Below are 23,027 nucleotides of genomic sequence, written 5' to 3'. Positions count from 1 at the left end.
AAAATTTAGTAAAAAAATAATTTTTTTACTATGGAATTAGTAAAATTTAACTAATTCAAAAGCAAAAAGTGCAAGTCACTAATTCAAATCAGTTAAAATTTTGCCTAATTCAAATATAAGAAAATAAATTGAATACAGTAATTAAAATAATGAAGGGTAATAGTAAATAATATAAAAATAAATGAATTTTGAAAATGAAATTAAATAGTAATAAATAATTAGTTAATCGACTAGTATCAACTATATATATATGTATTGGCCGTTAGTCCACAAAAGTTGATCATTTATCATCAATAAATCAACTGTCATCAATGAATCATTTATCATCGATGATTCATTTATCTTTAATAACTAATCTTTAAAATGTCATCGCCTATCACCAAACGTCCATAACAGTGTCCTTTATTATCAATGCGCGCTATATATACTCAATTGAGGAAAGAATTCCAAAATAATTTCTATTTTTTGTTGTTATTAATTAATCATGATTGCCCCATTGGGCTTTTTATATTTGGTGCGCGCGTAACAATTTTGCTGGTATCAAAAAGACCATTGAAAAAAATTTACCTTTTTATTGATAAAATTTTTTTTAATATTATTACACAGTTATAGTAATATTTGGGTGCAGTCTACCATAATTTTTTTTGGGCATCCGGAATTTACCGCACCATAATTTTACACCACGGAAATTTTACTCAATCCTAATTTTGCCCATCATAGTTTTACATAATCATAATTTTACCTCACAGAAATTTGGCCCCAATATTATTCTATATCCTACCGAAATTTTACCAACCATAGTTTTGCCCCACCATAATTTTACCTAACCATAATTTTACACCATCGAAAATTTATTCAACCATATAGTATTGTCCCACAATAATTTTGCCCCGCTAAAATTTTACCTAACCATAGTATTGCCTCATCATTAGTTTACCGCAACAGTTATACCTAACCATAATTTTACCCCACTGAAATTTGGCCTATCCCAAATTTTTCCCAATCACAATTTTGCCCCACCATAATTTTACCGAACCAAAGTTTTACCCACACGAAATTTTATCTTACTATAGTTTTGTCCCACCATAATTTTACTGCACCTAAGTTTTACCTAATCATAATTTTACCTAACCGTAGGTTTGACCCATCATAATTTTACCCTACCGAAAGTTTATCCAAACCTGGGGTTTGCCCCACCAAAAGTTTACGAAACCATAGTTTTACCCTACCGAAATTTTACCCAACCATAGTTTTACCCCACTATAATTTTACGTTACCATATTTTTGCCCACAATAATTTTGCCGCACCAAAATTTTACCTTATCGTAGTTTTGTCCCACCAAAATTTTACGAAACCATAGTTTTACCCTACCGAAATTTTACCCAACCATAGTTTTACCCCACTATAATTTTACGTTACCATATTTTCGTCGCACCAAAATTTTACCTTACCGTAGTTTTGCCCATTAGAATTTTACCGCACCAAAGTTTTACCCCACTATAATTTTACGTTACCATATTTTTGTCGCACCAAAATTTTACCTTACCGTAGTTTTGCCCATTATAATTTTACCGCACCAAAGTTTTACCTAATTATAATTTTATCCAACCGTAGGTTTGCCTTATCAAAATTCCCCAACCATAGTTTTACCCCACTATAATTTTACGTTACCATATTTTTGCCTGCAATAATTTTGCCGCACCAAAATTTTACCTTACCGCGTAGTTTTGCCCCACCATAATTTTACCGCACCAAAGTTTTACCTAATTATAATTTTACCCAACCATAGTTTTACCCCACTATAATGTTACGTTACCATATTTTTGCCCTCAATAATTTTGCCGCATAAAAATTTTACCTTACCGTAGTTTTGCCCTACCAAAATTTTACCGCACCAAAGTTTTACCTAACCATAATTTTATTCCACTGAAATTTTGCCGCACCATAATTTTACCCAACTAAATTTTTACCCAACCATAATTTTTATCCAACCATAGTTTTGCCCGACCATAATTTTACCCCTCCGAAATTTTACCTAACCATAGTTTTGCCTTAGCGAAATTTAACCTAACCACATATATGATACCTAAATTTTTTCAAAGAGGAGAGAAAGGACCACTAACCTCGTGTTGATGATGCATGAGAAAATCAGAGGTAGGGGGTGGCGGTGGTGGTTGTTCCGCTCCCGGGACCTCCTGAAGAAGCCCCACGTGGTCCCAACAATCCTCTGAAATGTCCATCCTCTTTTCTTCTATTGTCTACTTCTAATTCTTCCACTATTGTTTTCTTTTGCGCACCTTCACATAAAATCCGTTCACCAAAAGAAGAATTCACCAAAGAATTTCTTCGGATCCCTGATGGGACCAAAGTATCTTTCTCCTTTTTTTTTTTTTGTCTTTTCGAGAATATTTCCTGTAAAAATCACACATACACACACATCACTTATCAGTCACATTCACTTGAAGAGAAGATCGCGCATTACCGGGGGTACCAATATAGTTTTTTTTTGTAAAAGAAGAAGATTTTGCACCGCGACCCCCGCGGTACCACTCTTCCCTCCTTAACTATTGTCTATCTCTCTCTTTATCTTTTTTTTTCTCTGGTATCAGGATAATGATGACGACCACGACGAGGACAGCCGTCGGTGATGGTCAGTCGGCGTGGAATGAAGTTCGCCCGCGGGTTAGGCTAGGTTATTCGAGCTCGAGTTGCAGCATCAACGGGAGAGGGACACCAGGAAGAGAGGGAGGGATTCGGGGGGAGTTAAAGCGAGCGAGAGAGAGAGAGAGTGGGGTTGAGAGGCGGTAAGGCGTCAGTCGCTTTAACCATGCAGGAGGTGGCGCCAATACCTGCCTCTTTCCCTCCCTGGACGATGAGAGCTTGCGTATATAATACCTGCAGGTTTATCATAATATATATAGGTATATATATACCATATATGTTTAGAAAACGCATCCAGGTATCATAAAGGAATTTTGTAATTCGCGCTGTGTGTATTATTACGATTTCACTTCTTTTTCTATTGTGAACCATTTTTGAAAGGAGACAAAAGATGCTAAGCTATTTGTCAGATTTGATCTTTTCCCGTATATATGTAAATCGAAATATGCGACAATAAAGATTTGATCAAAGAAATTTTTGCACTGAGATAGTTAGTACGATTTTCTCAAAGAAATTTTTGCATTTGGATACATATAGTTAATAAGATTTTGTTGAAGAAATTTCTTCACTGGGATAGCTGATAAGATTTCCTCTAAGAAATTTCTACACTGAGATTAACTAATAAGATTTTCTAGCAGAAATTTCTTCACTGGGATAGCTAATTTTTAGCTGTTATATAGCTAATAATTAGCTGGGACAGCAGAACATGCTAACTATAAAAGCTAATTATTCGGATAATCACAGTAAAAAAACGTAATTCTAAATTTAAAAATATCATCTTGGCGCCTATTTATGAATATTTCTCATACAATTTATTTTTATTTGAAGAGATTTATTATTCGAATTTCAAGAATAAAATGTATGAGAAATATTCTTGAATAGGCGACAAGAAAATATTCTTAAATTAAAAGTTTCATTTTTTCGGTGTATAGCTAACAATATAATTTTTATCGGTATACAATTGTAGTTATAGCTATTACTATATTATAATTGGAGTCTAAATTAGTTACTTTTAACTAAAATTCATCTAAGGCGATTCGTTCACTAAATGAATTAGTAAGTGTTTTGACTAATTCTTATAGTAAAAAAAAAACTAATTGTTAATAGAAAACTATACTAATTTATTACGTGAGGCTATAGAATTTCAACTATAGTAAATTTTAAAAAATGAGTTAGTAGTTTTCTACTACCAATTAGTCAAAATGGTTACTAATTTTTAGTCAAAAATAAATAATTGTTAGTAAAAAACAACTACTTCGTAAAATCGTCATTTTTTACTAAAAGCTAATAAAAATTTCAATTATAAATAAATTAGCAGTTTTGTACTATCAATTCAGTAGTTTCTTACAATTACTTACAACATTTTTTGTAGTTTTTTTTGTAGTTTTTGACTCAAAATAGTCCTAATTTCAATCAATAAATTTAAATAAATTAATTAGTACAATTTAACTATCAAATAAGTAGTTTTTTTACTATCATTCAGTCATATTTGACTAATAATTAGTGAAAATTTAAATTAGTAAACATTATTAAATATAAAAAAATTAATAAGTACTCTTCTAATATCAATTTTTATTTTTCTACTATCAATTATTAATTTTCTACTAATAATATGACATTTTTGACTATTTAGTCAAAATTTCAATAAGGAAATTTTTTGAAATTAATTAACAGTTTTTTTACTATCACTTAGTATTTTTCTACTATCAATTAGTCATTATTTGACTAAAAATCAGTCAAAATTTGAATTAGTAAACAGTAAAAAATAAATTAGTCATTTTCTACTATCAATTTCTAGGTTTTTTACTATCAATTGGTAGTTATTGACTGAAAAATAATAGAAATTTCATTTAGTAAACTTTAATAAATAAATTAGCAATTTTCTACTATCAGTAGTTTTATACAATTAATTCGGTTACTAATTTTTAGTAAAAAATGACTAATAGTGGAAATATACATACTAATTCATTTAGTAAGGCTACTATATTTATATTAACAAACTTTAAGAAATGAATGTGCTCTCTAAATTTGACAATTTTTACTAATTTTTAGTAAAAAAAATTTAAAACTACTAAATCAAATAGTAATATTTTACTGAAAATTAGTAATTACTAGTGAAAAATTACTAAAACTTACAGTTGAAAATTTCTAATTGTTAGTACAAAACTACTAATTCATTTAATAATACTACACAGAGAAAAATGTAAAAACGAATAAAGTAACTTTTACTATACTTTAAAAGTAATACCTGAACTATCGTGAGTTTTTGCGCATTTCTGATAATTTTTACTCCGAAATGAGTAAAATTTACTATTTTCGGAATAATTTTTACTATTTTAGGAGTAAATTTTACTATTTTAGGAGTAAATTTTACTATTTTCGTAGTAAATTTTACTATTTTTGGAGTAAAAATTACCAGAAATGTGCAGAAACTCCGGACAGTTCAGATTTTACTTTTCAAGTATAGTAAAAGTTACTTTATTCGTTTTTCCATTTTTTTCTCTGTGTACTATTTCAATTAGTAAACTTTAATAAATGACTTAGTAGTTCTCTATTATCAATCAGTCACATTTTCTATTAGCCATTAGTTATTTCGACTAAAAATTAAAGAAAACAGCTACTAATTTATATAATGAACGAATCGGCGCAGTTAAATTAGTCAAAAGTGACTAATTTTCAGATTTAGAAAGTAAAGTAGCTAAATATTAGTTGAACACTGCGCTAAAAGAAGTATATATCTTAAAATACATTACACACGAAAAAAAAAGTAGAATTTTTACCCCAAAATCGGTATAAAAATTACCTGCAACAAATTTTATCCTAGTTGAGGGCGCCACCGTCTATGTGAATTAGCATTGGTGAAAATTACCCGCAACAAAATTTACCCAGCGTTTTTTCTGTGTTGTAGTCACTTTTAAAAAGTTTAAAATCTATCTTTATTGTAACCATATCTTACATTTTAAAAATTAATACACTTTAAAATAAATTTTTGTAACTTTTTGCAAATATCTTAAAAGTGACCACCAATTTGTCTTATAAATAAAATTTCTACTTTTTGCACTCAGATATCAAAGAATTATTTCCAAAAAAAAAAATTCACTAAATAAAAATAGTTTTAGTTTGCAAAATGATAAGAATACTAGATTCCCGAAAAAGTAACTTTATTATATATATATCATCCAAGTGAGCGCGCATACCAAACAAGAATCTTCAACTAGCTTTCGCGTGAAAATATGCACCATCAGAGCCAAAAAATAATTCCTAACGTAACACGTACGTCTGGTATGTTCAGTGAAAATGAGATAAAATATATCCCCATCTTCGAAGTGGATTCAACGATATACAAACGAGACACACGTGTGTCTAAACTCTTAACACTCTACACGCACAAAAAACACCTGCGTGAACATATATATATATATATATTGCACATATATCCATAGAGTACTGTATATATATATATATATATATCGAGTTTCACGCGACAAGTGCGCATAGCGCCAAACGACCGGGTGAACAGGTTCAAGTCAGATAGTTATGTAGAGGGGTTTGGAATGCGATATGAATGCGCTAATACCTCGTTACTGACAGCAACACGATGCATTGATAATTCCAATGGCCTTCTCTCTCTCACCCCCGTTATATATATTTATACCTATATATATATATATATATATATTTCTCAGGACCATATACACATGTATTTTGCATATATGCTCTTTTTCCTCCATTTCTCTCATTTCAATTTAAGTTGTCGATTTACAATCGGGCTTAAAATGTAATAACCTTGCCACTTGCCAGTTACAATTAATTCCATTGGAATTCTCAAAATACTATTATATATATGCGCGAGACCTGATAATTTGACACTCCAAACTTCTATATAGGTGCGGACAGTGATACGTATCGAAGCCCGCGACAATTGATTTTGCGTCGAGTTACTATATCATATATATATATACCAATGCGTTTTAAAAGGAAAAATAGGTTCCTAGTCGAAATAAAATAAATATCAATTGAATTCATGATTTTTGATTATGTGCGCCAATCAATTTTTGCTTTTTTCGAAAATGCGGGGAAAAAATCGTCTTTTTAAGGCATAAGGCTGCTTCCACAATGGCTAAATCGAAATGACGATATTTAGGAAGGGACGATGCGCGCGCATGCAAAGCACATGAAAATGTATCGAAATATCTCGATAGTCGAAAAAATCGAATGTAAGAAAAAATGAACTTTGCTTTCCAGAGCATCTAAATCAATATTCATTTTATTAAAAAATCACCTTAAATTATTGTACCACATATATATTTTGCATAACTTACTTATTTGCAATAAATATACACTTGCAAAGTATTTATTTGTTGTAAATATTTGCAGCTATCATGAATCAGACACGAACATAACCTAGATTTAGTTCAAATCACTTTATTGGCCCAAGACAAAATAGCGCGCGCTTTTTTAAAATAATGAAATTTATTAAATTATAATAAAATAATTATTGTAATAAATTAAATTATTATGAAAATAATATTACCTTGAATAAAAAAGTGTTTTTAGTTTTAAAAAAAAATTATTCCACAATTATTATTATTTTTAGACAAATTTTACAAATATAATAGATTATTATTTTTCTGTTTGAAACTTTCTCTATATAATTACATGCCTCTTTGCATTTTGTTAACATTATTATTAAATATTTAATAAAATAATTGTAATAATAAATTATGAAACATAAATTGAAAATTAAATTAAATGGACAAAGAATAGAAGCAACAGAGACGGCCAAAGGCCGTCGGAGGCGCTGGTGATAAAAAAAATTATGTCACGTGTTCTACTATTTTTATAATTTCATCCTTTTAATATTATGTTAGACGAATTTTTTCACTGCACTTCCATGTATAAATAACGAGAAATTAAATAATTAATCTTTAAAACTAAAGAAATTTCTGTCAATTATATTTATTTAAAAAAATGTATTTTTTTTTTCCTTTAAGGTTATGTGATTGTATTGTGATGTCTTCCAAAACGATGCGATTTAGCCATTGTGGAAGTAGCCTTAAATTTTTTACATTCTTCAATTTAATTCAATTTACATGTGGAATCACAACAATCACATAACCAAAGAAATCAGTTTCTGTAAAATCAAATAAATCTTTTCTCTGGATGTTTCAAAGCTATTGTTTGTAAAAATTAAATAAAAATTACAATTGTTCATCAACTTTAACCAAAAAATACAAAAAAGTGAAATAATTATTATTTAACAACAAATTTTTGCACAAATTTTTTTTTTATATTCTACAACTGAAGCTTTCAAAATTTGATGAAATTAATTTTATTTATAGTTTTATTTGCTGTTAAAAACAACTTTTTAGTTTGAGGTTATGTTAATGGGCCAAAAACCCTTAAGGGCAGGTCAAAGTCGATGCGATTTTCCCATTAAAGCTTTATGCATGAAAAAAAAGATTTACCAGCGGAACAGGGAAACGTTTCACAAAATTTTACTTGTTTCAGTTAAATATTTCGCTATTCTAATGAAACCATTCGCTGTTTCAGGTAAACCTTTTTTTCCGTGTGTAAAATTTGCATCTACTTTGACCTGCCCTTAAGAAGCTAAAAATTGTAGAAATAGAAAAATAATTTTTTTTTATCGACAGTTGGTAATTGCACGCGCATCGCCGTTTCCTAAAAATCGTCCTCAAGTCTATTCGATGTATATATTGTGGAATCAGCCTAAAAGACATGCGCGCACATAAGAGCACCTGCGCACTCGCAATCCATATTGATGCAAAGTGTACATTGGACATAGGTTCTTCAACTGCAAAGTCAAATGTTGATCATGCATACAGGCTTTTGTGTACATTGTATACGCGGGTACAGATGACGCGATCATATGTACGATGATAATATGTAATGCATGTCCTGCCGCTACTTCTCCAGAAGCTTTGAAGTCTCGTTAAAAAAAAAAAAAAAAAAACTATCATGCCTAGATATGTCTTTCAATTGTGGGAAAATCAAATAGTGCATAAATGGCAGAAAAATAATTCTGGGAAATATCTAAAATGTTTGTCAATTTGCCGCTTTTACACTTCGAAAAGAAAAAAAAAATGTTAGGTTATGTTTTGGTGAAACTATTACTAAACATAACCTAACATTTTTTCTAGTTTTAATTATCAAAATCAGTTTTGAATATGGATATAATAAGGACTTGTGAGTTGTATTTTCAAAAAAATCACAAACATAACCTAAAAAGAGGAGAGGGTCAATAAGACCGGTTTTTGGGGCCAAGCTCGGATTAAGATCAATATACCCTCATTCGTTTGTATAAGTGTACCTCTCATAAGACCATGTAGTAGTTTTTCCAAAATAATAATTTACTTGGATTTACCCAAGTACTTTTAAAATTGAATTTTACATGGGTTTTTGAAAATTGCAGCTTACAAGTCAATATTTTCAAAGTTCCTTTTGCGGTCGCACCGCCATATACTTTTCTAAAAACAGTAGGCATATTAGAGCTATAAAAATATGCAAAAAATATAATTTTTTTTGCGTGCGCTCTATTTCAAAATGGCGCTAGAATAAACACAGTAACAATATTGCCCAAGTACAAAAAAAACACATAATTCTTGTGAATATGAGCAATTATCAATGGATATTGGTATATAGTATAGTATTTGAGGTTGATGATTATGAATTTGATGTTAGTTTTTAAAAATTCAAAATGGCGGATCCAATATGGCGAATTTTTTATAAAAAATCGTTTGGATTCGCTTGAAACTTTTTACTCGGGGGTTTTTAAGGTCGCTGATTACGAATTTGATGTCAGTTTTTAAAAATTCAAAATGGCGGATCCAATATGGCGAATTTTTTTATAAAAAATCGTTTGGATTCGCTTGAAATTTTTTACTCGGGGGTTTTTAAGGTCGCTGATTACGAATTTGATGTCAGTTTTTAAAAATTCAAAGTAGCGGAACTAATATGGCGAATTTTTTTTTTGTTTTTGAGGTCGCTCATTACGAATTTGATGTCAGTTTTTAAAAATTCAAAATGGTGGATCCAATATGGCGGATGACATTTTTAAAAATTGATCAGATTCACTTGAAACTTTTTACTTGGGGGTTTTTGAGGTCGCTGATTACGAATTTGATGTCAGTTTTTAAAAATTCAAAGTAGCGGAACTTATATAGCGAATTTTTTATAAAAAATCGTTTGGATTCGCTTGAAACATTTTACTCGGGGGTTTTTAAGGTCGCTGATTACAAATTTGATGTCAGTTTTTAAAAATTCAAAATGGCGGATCCACTATGGCGGATATTTTTAAAAATTTATCAAATTCACTTAAAACTCTTTACTCGGGGGTTTTTGGGGTCGCTGATTACGAATTTGATGTCAGTTTTTAAAAATTCAAAGAAGCGGAACTAATATGGCGAATTTTTTTTTATAAAAAATCGTTTGGATTCGCTTGAAACTTATATTAATAGGGTTTAATAGGGTCACAAAAATTAGAAATATATTAATTCACTGGAAAATGAATAGACATTTTAGTAGTAATTAAAAAAAAAAACCTAGTTCCGCCCTTGCAAAAACATATTCTGGATGAAAAGGAAGTGTGGATGTGAACACGTGCGCGAGTATTTGTGTGCACCTGTGGGCACTTTAAAGCGCGCTGTAAACGGTAGTCCGCAGCTAGATTGAATGGCCTGATAGACGTTCACTTCTCCTAAAAGGATCGACTCGATCACGATCATCGAGTATAAGTTATACACTGTGCTCGAATCTGGAAAGGCTTTAATCAACCGTTGACTAATTACACTCGATTAATTAGAGAGTAATGGGTATAACGTTTTAGGCTCATCCACTTATTTTGTCTCTCAATTTTTCAAATTAAAAAAATTTATTGTAAATAATTATAATCAATAATTTAAAAAAAAGTGCAAATTGTTTCAAATTTTAAAAAAAATTATTTTTTATGCAAGAGAATAAATAGGAAAATTTGTGGTGTTTAAAATGTTAGTATAGAGAGGGATTGATACAATGAAAAACTTGGCAGAGGCATTTTCTGTCCGGATTCTTCTTTCTCAGGATGAGTATAAAGTATGTATATATATATATATGCGCACTGAGAGGTCACCTAAAGGTTCACGAGTAAAAGAGCGGCCGCGAGGACAAAGGAACGTGGCGACGCCCCGCTGCCCTGTAGGTGCATCTCGATATCATCTACCTGTGTTTCTCTGCTTTATGTTTATGCTCATTAGTCCAGTCAAATAGAACATTTTTACTCGCAAAAATTCCAACATGGAAAATTTTTTTTTTAATCGAAGGGGGATAAGTTCCAATGCTTAAATCCGAGTTTTCGACCTCGGGGGGTGGTAACTTTTTCCGCCATATTGAAAAAAGGGGTGATTTTTTGTTTTGCAAATATCTTGCAAAATATGGTTAATATGAAAAAAATTGTAATGAACAATTTCATGGAGAATAAAATTATCTACAATATTTGTACAGAAAATTTTTTAAAAAAATTATTATTTTCAAAGTTATGTTGAAAAATGTTGTTAATTTGGAGGGTGGAAAATTGCATTTTTGCAATTTCAGCGAACCTGACGCAAATTATGAAAAATTTTCCCTAATAAAACTTAAAGAACCAAGAAAAATAAGCAACTTTTATTTAAACATTTTTTTGATTCATTAATTTGGTACGCGTGCGGAACGCTGCAGATTGCGCAATACCGGGTGTACACTATGTACACTCGCGTTGTACCATACACATATAAATCAACTTTAGACTATATATTAATTCCAACATAGAAAATTTTTTTTTTAATCGAAGGGGGATAAGTTCCCATGCTTAAATCCGAGTTTTCGACCTCGGGGGGTGGTAACTTTTTCCGCCATATTGAAAAAAGGGGTGATTTTTTGTTTTGCAAATATCTTGCAAAATATGGTTAATATAAAAAAAATTGTAATGAACAATTTCATAGAGAATAGAATTCTCCACAAAATTTGTAGAAAAAGTTTTTTTAAAAAATTATTATTTTTAAAGTTATGTTGAAAAATGTTTTTAATTTGGAGGGTGGAAAATTGCATTTTTGCAATTTCAGCGAACCTGATGCAAATTATGAAAAATTTTCCCTAATAAAACTTAAAGAGCCAAGTAAAATAAGCAACTTTTATTTAAACATTTTCTTGATTCATTAATTTGGTACGCGTGCGGAACGTTGCAAATTGCGCAATACCGGGTGTACACTATGTACACTCGCGTTGTACTATACACATAAAAAAGGGGTTAAATTTTGTTATACAATTATCTTGTAAAATATGGTCAATACGAAAAAAATTATAAATAACAATTTTCTAGGGAATAAAAATCTGCACAACATTTATAGAGAAAATTTTTTTAAAAAATAATCATTTTCCATGTTATTTTCTAACAACATTTATTCATAACAATATTTATAAATATATATGTGTATATTGCAATAAAACATTGAAAATAATAATTATTTAAAAAAACTTTTTCTACAAATTTTGTGGAGAATTCTATTCTCTATGAAATTGTTCATTACAATTTTTTTCATATTAACCATATTTTGCAAGATATTTGCAAAACAAAAAATCACCCCTTTTTTCAATATGGTGGAAAAAGTTACCACCCCCCGAGGTCGAAAACTCGGATTTAAGCATGGGAACTTATCCCCCTTCGATTAAAAAAAAATTTTTCTATGTTGGAATTAATATATAGTCTAAAGTTGATTTATATGTGTATGGTACAACGCGAGTGTACATAGTGTACACCCGGTATTGCGCAATCTGCAGCGTTCCGCACGCGTACCAAATTAATGAATCAAAAAAATGTTTAAATAAAAGTTGCTTATTTTTCTTGGTTCTTTAAGTTTTATTAGGGAAAATTTTTCATAATTTGCGTCAGGTTCGCTGAAATTGCAAAAATGCAATTTTCCACCCTCCAAATTAACAACATTTTTCAACATAACTTTGAAAATAATAATTTTTTTAAAAAATTTTCTGTACAAATATTGTAGATAATTTTATTCTCCATGAAATTGTTCATTACAATTTTTTTCATATTAACCATATTTTGCAAGATATTTGCAAAACAAAAAATCACCCCTTTTTTCAATATGGCGGAAAAAGTTACCACCCCCCGAGGTCGAAAACTCGGATTTAAGCATTGGAACTTATCCCCCTTCGATTAAAAAAAAAATTTTCTATGTTGGAATTAATGTTTTTAAACCCCCTTTTAAACGCCCCAGTGACTGGACTACATGAATACGTAAAGACTTACCGTCAAAGTTTCTTTCGTCCTTCATATATACAGCGCGACACATTCGCCACAAAGCTTTTTTTACTCTCCATTCCATTTTCTTCTCTTGAATCTGAAAGACAAAAAAAAAATTACTAACAAATATTAATTGTTTATTAATAGTATTAGGTTACAGATTAAACGATGTTTTCAATTTTTTCCGAATTATTTTAATAAAATGCGATTTTTTCGACTTTTTTTTTGTTTTACATTTTTTACAAAATTTTTAAACAAAATACGTCTTTTTTGGTATTCAATGAAGATCAACGAACCCATAGTAAAAAGATTTCTTTGAATCAAAAAAATCAATTTCTTTGATAAAGTTTTCTTTGAAACAAAGAAAATTTATTTGTTATCATAAACTGTTTTTCAATTACAAATTTTATAAAATTCAATAATTTTTCAAAATTTTAGAAAAAAAAATCAAATAAAATTACCCAAAAATTTCTGTTTTAATTCAAATAATTTAAAATTCAATTCTTTTCAAAAAAAAAATTTAATTTAAAAATCTGTAAAATTAATTATTGTCGGAAATTTTTTTGACCATTATAACTAAAAATTATACCAAAATTTTAAATGCAAATAAATTATGTTTAAATCAGAATTTTGAAAATTAAAGTAATTAGAATTTTGTCCATTTTTCTTAGTTCGATTCCGAAATCAGTTATACTCAATTATTATCAAATAAATATTTACTTGCATCAAATAATTATTATTTGAGTAAAAATTAAAAATATGCTATCAAATACAAATACAGAAATATAATTAAATTATTTGGTTCAAGTAAATATTTATTTGGTTTAAGTCAAGTAACCGATTATTTAGAATCAAATAAATTTTTTTTGTAGACACAGAAAATTATATAAGGTATTAAAATAATAACCGTTGCAGCTTATTTTAATGCCTTTTAATTTTCTGTGGAAGTAATAATAATAGAATAATAAAAGTGTGTAAATTTATGAAAAATAAAAATTTTTTTTAAGAAAAGGGGATAATTGTAATAAGTCAACGGATTATAAAAACAAAATATATATATATATCTATTTTCTTTTATATAGAGAGGGTCGATCATTGTCGTCATTTCATTAGAATATCGCCGATAAAAGGAGTTTAATTACAAAGGTATCATGATACGCTTCCTATATACATGCGTGCTGCACGCATATACTTTCTGTCTATATCTTTTCCCTTTAAAAAAAAAAACCTCTTTTTTTCCACCCCCATTCTCTATATTATCCAGTATAATATATATTCTACGCGTTCGTCGTCGACATTCGAGGTGATTAGTAAGGTCGTTTTCTTAATTACTCGCTGTATTGTAATGAGCAAAGAACTCATTATACCAACGCGATCATCCAAATAACAAGAGTCCATATAGGTGTGATATAAAACGCCTTGCAATTATGTATATTATACGCATATACTTTAAAAACAAAACCTCTAAAACAAAGCTCCGCACATACACTGAAAAAGAAAAATTATATTTTATTCAAATAATCGACTATTAACAAAATTAAATATTTACTTAAACCAAATAATTTTTATTTGAACTAAATAAACTTAATTTGAAACAAATACCGCATTTAATCGACTCAAATATAATAATTATATTTAATACCAATAAATAATTATTTGACTCAATAATTATTTAATACAAATATTTATTTTACTCTATAATTATTTAAAATAAAAAATTATTTGACTCAAATAATAATTATTTTATATATTATTTTTTTGATAATAGATCATGTAACAGATTATTTGAATCAAATAAATTTTTTTTTCATCCCAATTCGATAAGTTCATAGAAAATTGTCTAAAAATTTATGTTTTTATAAAATTATATAATTATAAAAATGCTTGGTCTGTCCTTCTCTCCTAACTTGAAGTTGGCCTTTTCTGATTTCACGTATTTTTTTGAATAGTAATCTTATGACGTGTCAAATTTTGACAATTCTTTTTCTCATTTTTGCCAAAGTTGTATAATTGTGTTTCCAAATTTCGGAATAAGTTTCTTTAAAATTCCAAATTCGAAAATTCAATTCACGAAGCTGATGTACACAACGTTTACCAACGAAATTTTTTTTAAAGTTGTATATTGATTCAAAAATTGTATACAAATACAAAAAATTTATAATGAGAAAAAAGATGCGCCAGGAAATTTCTAACAAGATAGTAATTTGAAAAAAATTTATTTTTAAAAATTAATTTTTAAGGTACCAGGGGCCAACGAATACCTATTAAATATTAATTATAAAAACACAGGCCTCGAATCAACTTAAAGACAGAAAAAGTCGTTTTAGTCGATTTATATTCCAAAAAAAAGTGGATTTGTTTTTTATTTTAACAAAAATATTTTACAGATTTTTAAATAAAAAAATTTTTTTTTTAATAATAATCCTTTTTGAAAGGTAAAAGTTGAAATTTTTAGAAATAATTAAATTTCAAAAGATATTGTTAATTTTCAAACAATTATTAAATTTTACAGAAGTAAAAATAATTTATCAAACAATTTTTGGGAAACATTTTTTAAATTTAATTGAATTTACAAAGATTTAAAATTGAGATTTTTGAAATTAATTGAAACTTTAAGTGTTTTGTAATTAAAATTTTAGATGATTTCACTAAAAAAATTTTAGAAAATGCGGACAAAATGCAATAATTTAAAAATCATTTTTAATTGAAAAATGGTTTCAGATAGTTGAATTTTCAAAGAATATTATTAAAATAGTTAAAAATAATTGAATTTCCTTAGAGTTATAATTGAAATTATTAAATTTCAAAAAAAAAATTTTCGATGGAAAATTTTAGAAATAATTAAATTTTAGATGCTTTTAAATTCAAATTATTGAAAATTCAATTAATTTTGAATTCAAATTTTTGAGAATAATGAAATTTAATTTTGATTTTAAATTTGGAAAATAATTGAATTTCAATTCATTTTGAATTGAAAATGTTGGGAAATAATTGAATTTTAATTGAAATTTTAGATAATAATTTAATTTAAGTTCATTTTTGATTGAAAATTTGGATAATTATTAATTTTGAATAGAAATTTTAGAAACTAATTGAATTTTATTTCATTTTAAATTGAAAACTTGGTAAATAATTAAATTTTAAATTGAAAATTTTGGATAATTATTGGATTTTTAATTGATTTTGAATTAAAATTTCGGGTAATAATTGAATTTTAGTTTATTTTGAATTGAAATTTTTAAAAAATAATTCAATTTTATTGTGATATTTTTTTTTTAAATTATAAACAATTGTTAAATTTCATAAAAATTTTAATTGAAAAATAATTTTGATATAATTGAATTTGTGATGTATTTCATTAAAATTATTATAAAAAAAATTAATTTAGTGAAGAATCATTTTAGTTCAAAATTTGTTAAAATTACATTTTCTTTTCAAATGTAAAAAAAAATGTCGCATTTTATTAAAATAAGTCGATAAAAGTCGTATTTTTGAAAGAAGTCGGAAAAAGTCGTTTAATCCGAGGCTTGTAAACATATAATTTTCATTATTATTATTATTTAATATGTAATAATATTCTAATAAATTAAATTATTATTGATAATATTAATCTTTAATTTCTTTATAACAAACAATTAAATATTTAATTTGGCGCGCTTGCACGCGTTTAATTTTACTAATTAATTTATAAAATAATAATTTTTTTTTTTATGAAAAACTTTATGAACTAATTTTTAAAAAGAATATTAAAAAAAAAATGTTTAAATATTTTTTGTCTCTTTGACAAGAATTAAAAGACACAGACATCATATAGACTGCGTGAATAATTTGTACGAGGTATACTTTAATGTGTCTGACTGAAAATATTACTAACAGTAAATTTTGAGAGAATTTATCGCGGCAGTTAGGTAATTAGGCATCGAATAAATATAGAGAGAATATAAAGCAAGTGCGCGAGCGTTCCAAAAAGCTCACTGGTATATAAGAGGAGACAGAAGCCGTTTATAATGTACAAGACACACAATTTGCAAAACTTCAATTACGAAAAACACATAGAATTCCACATTGGAAAAAAATAAAATTAAAAATTATTTTATTTAAAAAAAATTTAATTTCAAATAATTTATTATTACTTTATTTAATAATTTTAATTAAAAATTTAATTTAATTTAATTTAAATTATAAATAAAATTAATATTTAATTTAATTAAAATTGAAAAAAAAATTTTATTGTATAATAAATTTTTTTTTTCGAAAAGTAATTTTATTTTTATGTATAAATAAAAATAACTTTTAATAGTAAAACTGCATCTATAAAATTTTGATAATAAATCGATTATGGAAAATTTAATTTTTGTCACCCTAAAACAATCGCGTGCAAGAAATTAATCCACGTTCTCGCGCAATACTTCATCGCAAGGCATTAGGCTAATCGCTATATAGTATAGGCCACCCCAAACGTTTCTGCGTTAAGATCAATTTATTGCCCTCATCCGGGACTTAACGCTGACTTTGTCGTTGCATTATAGCTACAAAATCCATAGAGAGCTTCACCGTATAGTGTTTGCACGCGAGAAAACTATTTAAGCGACTCTCCATTACTTTCCTTCGTTTCAAATGCTATTTTAACATTTATGCGAAAATAGAGATTCGTTCTCAAACAAAATAAATCTTAAAAAAAAAAACTACAAACTTTTTTATCAAATATATTTTAATACCGATTTTTTTCTAATTTCAATAATAATTTATAACCATAAAATCACGATTGAATGTATATCACACATGGGGTTTAATAATTAAAGAAGTTAAAATTAAATTATAAAATGTTAGGGAATGGAAATTTCGAGTAAGATAAGAATTATTCATTGACATCAATGATCTACATAATTAACGTGATTGCTGAGAATAAATTAACTTCAGTCTAGATTGTGATATATGTAATTAAAATGTAAGGTGTACTTTTTTTTCTAAATGATTTCAATAATCATTCACTTTTTGTAAATAAATTATTCTACTTTGTGTATAAAATAAAAAATAATTTTAGAGGTTAGTTTTTTCAAATATCAATTAAAAGATATTGGTAAAAAATAGAAAAAGAAAATATTTATTTCTCACCAATTATTATATTTAGTTTCTTTTAATAATTACTCTTATCAATTAATTATAAGTTAAAAATACTCTTTTATCACAAAAATCACTGAGAAACAACTTTTTTCTGTAACTGTCGAAATGAAAATGAAAATATTTATATATATCACTCTGAAGTTAGAAACAAATAATTTTTTTTCAAAAGTATTAACCAACTTGAGGCGGGAATCATATTTTACTTATAATTTTCATTATCTATTATTAATAATCGATGTATTGTTTATTACTAACTTTATTTAATAATTATTTAAAATAAAAATTAATATGGTATTCCAATTGTATAAAGAATATAGAATTAATTTTGAAATCTTCCTTACCGGCCAACAGAAATTCAAATGTAACTGCCGATAGAGGCGACAGTGTCGCAGATCAGCAGTGTTAAGATGGCGACGCCCAGTGAGTTGTCTTTGGAAGAAATACGCAAATATTTATTGGAAAACGGTGGTTCAGTGCGAAATCATGATCTTGTGAAATATTTTAAGAAGTTTTTAACAGATCCCGAAACACGAGGTAGGTTAAATATCAATGTTACGGGAGTTATAATGTGTAAATTGTGTGTATGGTGACCTGTGTCCTGCTATACAATGTGAACAAACATGACTAATATTTAGTTCAAACATTATCTCATCGTTAAATCAACCCTTTTTTTTTTGTTTATTTTCCAGTTGAGGCACGAAATAGATTCAAGGAATATGTCAATATTTTGGCCACAATCAAAAATGAGGAGGTAAGTCTCTTTAAAATAAGTGTGATGCGCTGTTTATTTTCCTTCGTGACAGGAACGACTTGTTGCTTAAAAGTCACATTGTTGCCAAATCTCCGACAAAGTTTTAAAAACATCAAAATAATTTGATTTCAATTAAACAAAAACGAAATATAACAATTAATGATAAATTTTAGTTTATTCGGTTAATCTGGAATATTTTCGTATTATATAGTGATTACGTGACTATTTGAATTAAAAAAAGAAACATTTAAAAAAAACGGACGTGAGATAATTGCTTTTGTGTTTTTATTTTTCATACGAAGGAGGAAGTACTAAAATGTTAAATAATTGAATTCTTTAATTTGATAATACTAACATAACCTCACACTAAAAAAATTTACAAAAACGCTGGAAAATAAATAATACGAATTAGAAATGAAAAATTTAATAATTTTTCAGGAAAAAATTATTTTTGTATTTAATTTTTATTTCTTTTACTAAAAATTAAATGTTTAGTTTATAAATTGTATTTTTATTCTATTAATCGAAAAGCTAATTAATTTTCAAAATCACTTCTAATAATAAGAAAAGTTTTTTTTTTAATTGTTTATAAATCCAGCGAAATTTGTTTTGTTTTTTTTTTTTCTGTAGGGTGAAAAGTATTTGATGTTGAAGAAAAAATATCGTCAAACATCATTAGATCTTTCATCGCCAAGTTTTAGTTTTGGTATTTCGCCAACTTCACCAGTGAGAACACCTGAGGTTGCAACTCCTGTTTCTCCTCTTCGTGAACCACCACCTTATCGTCCTCCACCTCCTGCTCCTTTGAGTCCTGCAAGTTACACAACATCGCCTGTTTCTCGTTATCAAAATGAATTTTCCGATGAAGCAACTGGTGGTATTTTCCATAATCAATTGGAGAGAAATACAAAAGAAACAAGTGCCTTTAAACAATTTACTGATGAATCACCTGATCTTCCAACATCACCTCCTGTACCACCGAGACGCAAAAGTCAAGATAAAGTCAAAGTTGAAAACAAAGAAAACGTCAGTGTTGAAAAGCCGAAAACTGTTGCGGAAATCATCATAAAAGTGAGTTTTTTTTTTTATTTAAATATATACATTTTTCAATGTTTCTAAATTTTTGAACAAAATTTAGGTTTTTAAATTTTATTACATAAACTTTTAATTTTATATTATTTTATTATGTAAATATAAAATATATATTATTTTATCTTTATATATATACATCCAGAGAAATATTTTATTTGAGAAAAATTAAAATTTATTTAATTTACAGGCCTCGGATTATACTTTTTTCGACTTATTTTAATAAAATTCGACTTTTTCGACTTAAAATTGTTTTTTTTCACAACATTTTTAAACAAAATGTGTTTTTTTAGTATAAAATGCAGATCTTCTTTATTTCAATTATTTAACAAATTTTTAACTAAAATTCTCCAGTAAATTAATTATTTTTTAATAATTTTAATGAAATTCTTTACAAATTCAATTATTTTAAACTATTTTTCAATTAAAATTCTTATGAAATTTAATAATTGTCTATAATTAAAAAAAAAATTAGCAAATAAAATTACCAAAGATTTTTACTTTAAAATCACTTAAAACTTAATTATTTGCAAAATTTTCAATTATTTTTTTATGATTTTTATAATATTCTTCGAAACTTCAATTATTTAAAAGCATTTTTGAATTAAGAACTTTTGGAATTCAATTTTTTATATACACTGAAAAAAAATTTATTTGATTCAAATACCGGTGTATTTAGTTATTATCAAATAATTGTCTGAAAATTAACTAAATCTTTTGAAATTCAATTATTTCTAAAAAAATTTCAACTTTAACTCTTTCAAAATTATTATTATTTAAAAAAAAAAAATTATTTAAAAATCTGTAAAACCTGATTAAGTATTGCCTGAAATTTTTTTGAGCATCAAAACTAAAAACTATGACAAAATTTTTAATTCGAATAAATTGCTTAAATCAGACTTAAAAAAATTGTAAAAATGGAACATTAAGAATTTTTTTCTTTGTTCTACTTAAATAAAATTTTGATTTGTCTTACAATTAGTTCGATTTTGAAGTATTCGAAATAAATTTTCTTAATAATATTCATTATAGAATTATTCTCATTACAGAATTAATAAAATAAATTTAATATCTAATAACATTAGTTATTTAAAGTAAAATATTTATTAATCAATTAAATTTTGTTAAAATAAAAAAAAATCGACTTCAACGACTTATTTTGTGTCTTAAAGTCTATCCGAGGCCTGAATTTAAATAAAAACAATTAATAATTTTATTTAGCACAAACAAAACTTTATTTGAGCCAAATCAAATTTGTATTTAAACCAAATAAAATTTATTTTAACCAAATAAAATTTATTTAAACCAAATAAAATTTATTTTAACCAAATAAAATGTATTTTAACCAAATAAATATTTGTCTCTGACACAAAAATATAATTTCTCTGGATGTAGTGTGAATTAATATTCTTTTAGTCTTTAAAATTTTTTTTTATTAAAGTATAATTAAAAAGAGGTTCAAAACTTTAGAAATAATCATTTTTCATGCCTTTTTTAAAAAGCAAAAAGCATGTCATTATTTTTGTTGATAATTATAATATAATGTATACATAATCTACACACACATTTCTTGTGGGACTTTAATTGACTTGCACTTTCTAATTCGCTAATCCACTTATTGGTTTAACTCTCGATCGTCAAATTGTCATCTTCTGCATATTTTTTCTACTTTTATTACTTATAATAGAAGGCAAAATATCTCTACTAACTCTATTCGTAAGGTTAAATATTTTCAATTCGATTCTATATATGGTGTTAGATTTCATTTTTTAATTCTCTGGTATTCCTATATTTGCGTTTCTTGTATAAATTTGGTGTATGGGGAAAATTTACGTGTTTTATCTTGTGGTTCGTTCCTCTATTTGTGGAAAAAAAAAAATTGTAGTTTAAAATAGCAAAGAAAAAAATTTATTGAAAAAAAATAGGAAGACGAGATTCCAGCGACAACACAATCATCAGCTGAACAACTCAGTGTCCGTGAGCGGATGCAACGGTTCAATCGAATGGCTACCGAGACTGATCTTAACTCATCTCGTCCTACTAGTGGATCTACACCACCCATTAAGAAACGTTCCGATAAGGTAATTTTAAATATTAAATCATTTATCAAATTGGGAGAAAAATTCTTCAATCAAGAATTTTATAAAAATTTTATAAATTTACTTTTATAAAAGAATATAATTAATAAGAAATTCTTATTAGCTTTATTATAGGTTTTTGTTTTTGAAATAATTACTTTCACGCCCATCAAAAACTCTTCATTATTCTATTCAAATTACACAATTTCATTCCAATTAAAAATCTTTTGTATATAAACGATGATTGCTATTAATAACATCTTGGAACAACTCTCGCAATGTTGGTTCTCTCTCTCTCTTTTTTTTTTCTCTCGGTAAGAAAGGATGCGGTGGTCTGGAAGGTCATCTTGCATACCGAATGGACTACTAGGAATATCACCTGGCGGTCATTTACCTCATGCGTATTGCATACACCCACTATTTCTATCTTTAACTTCTCTTTCTCTCTTTCAATCTTTTTTTTTTATTTCTCTCTCTCTCTCTCGCATCCCTTTTCCTTTCTTCCCCCATGATTCTCTCTTTCTTTCTGAAAGACCGTTTATCGCAACGGGCAATATTCATTGCATTTGAATATCCTGCGGGCGATATCGCGCGTACTGATCAGGATGTCGCAAGGATATTGCTGTAAATCATAATTAGCCAGATACGAAATTAAAAACGTTGAGAATTCATTTCCTTGCTCTCTCTTTCTCTCTTCCACATAAACTTTTAAAATATACACCCAGAGAAAAGATATATTTGTCTCAGCACCAACTACACTGAAAAAAAAAAAATTTATTTGATTCAAATAATTAATTGACTATTATCAAATAAATATTTATTTGTATGAAATAATTATTATTATTTGAGTCTATTAAATGGTATTTGTTTCAAATACAGAAATTATTAGTTCAAATACAATTTATTTAATTCAAATAAAAATTATTTGATACAAATAAATATTTTTATTTGATAATAGTCAAGTAATCAAGTATTTGAATCAAATAAATTTTTTTTTCAGTGTAGACTTTTCTTATTTGTTTGAAATAAATT

General features: G+C 27.1%; 1 protein-coding gene and 1 long non-coding RNA gene across 3 annotated transcripts in view; one reads left to right on the top strand and one right to left on the bottom strand.

The window, feature by feature from the left end:
* Positions 1 to 1,985: 1,985 nt before the first annotated feature.
* LOC127281781 (uncharacterized) lies at positions 1,986 to 18,199 on the bottom strand. Its single transcript, XR_007843095.1, has 3 exons — positions 18,069 to 18,199; positions 12,960 to 13,050; positions 1,986 to 2,413 (listed from the first exon to the last, which is right to left on the bottom strand). It is a non-coding gene; the product is annotated as an uncharacterized LOC127281781 (long non-coding RNA).
* A 266-nt stretch (positions 18,200 to 18,465) lies between these two features.
* The window catches only part of LOC127281803 (proteoglycan 4-like), a 97,045-nt gene continuing 92,483 nt past the window's right edge, over positions 18,466 to 23,027 (top strand). Inside the window, exons 1-4 of one of the 2 annotated variants that reach the window (XM_051305710.1) lie at positions 18,466 to 18,611; positions 18,767 to 18,828; positions 19,459 to 19,899; positions 21,843 to 21,998. In XM_051305710.1, coding sequence (XP_051161667.1) covers positions 18,485 to 18,611; positions 18,767 to 18,828; positions 19,459 to 19,899; positions 21,843 to 21,998 — 786 coding nt within the window. In that variant the 5' untranslated portion in view covers positions 18,466 to 18,484. The remainder of the gene's footprint in view (positions 18,612 to 18,766; positions 18,829 to 19,458; positions 19,900 to 21,842; positions 21,999 to 23,027) is intronic. The other variant, XM_051305711.1, reaches the window with a different exon arrangement.

This window comes from Leptopilina boulardi, unplaced genomic scaffold (genome assembly GCF_019393585.1).
Source record: "Leptopilina boulardi isolate dan_hultmark-lab unplaced genomic scaffold, ZJU_Lbou_2.1 LbouV2_278, whole genome shotgun sequence".
Classification (NCBI taxonomy): domain Eukaryota; kingdom Metazoa; phylum Arthropoda; class Insecta; order Hymenoptera; family Figitidae; genus Leptopilina; species Leptopilina boulardi.
The sequence above is the reverse complement of the archived record's forward strand: the minus strand, read 5'-3'. Positions and strand labels throughout refer to the sequence as shown.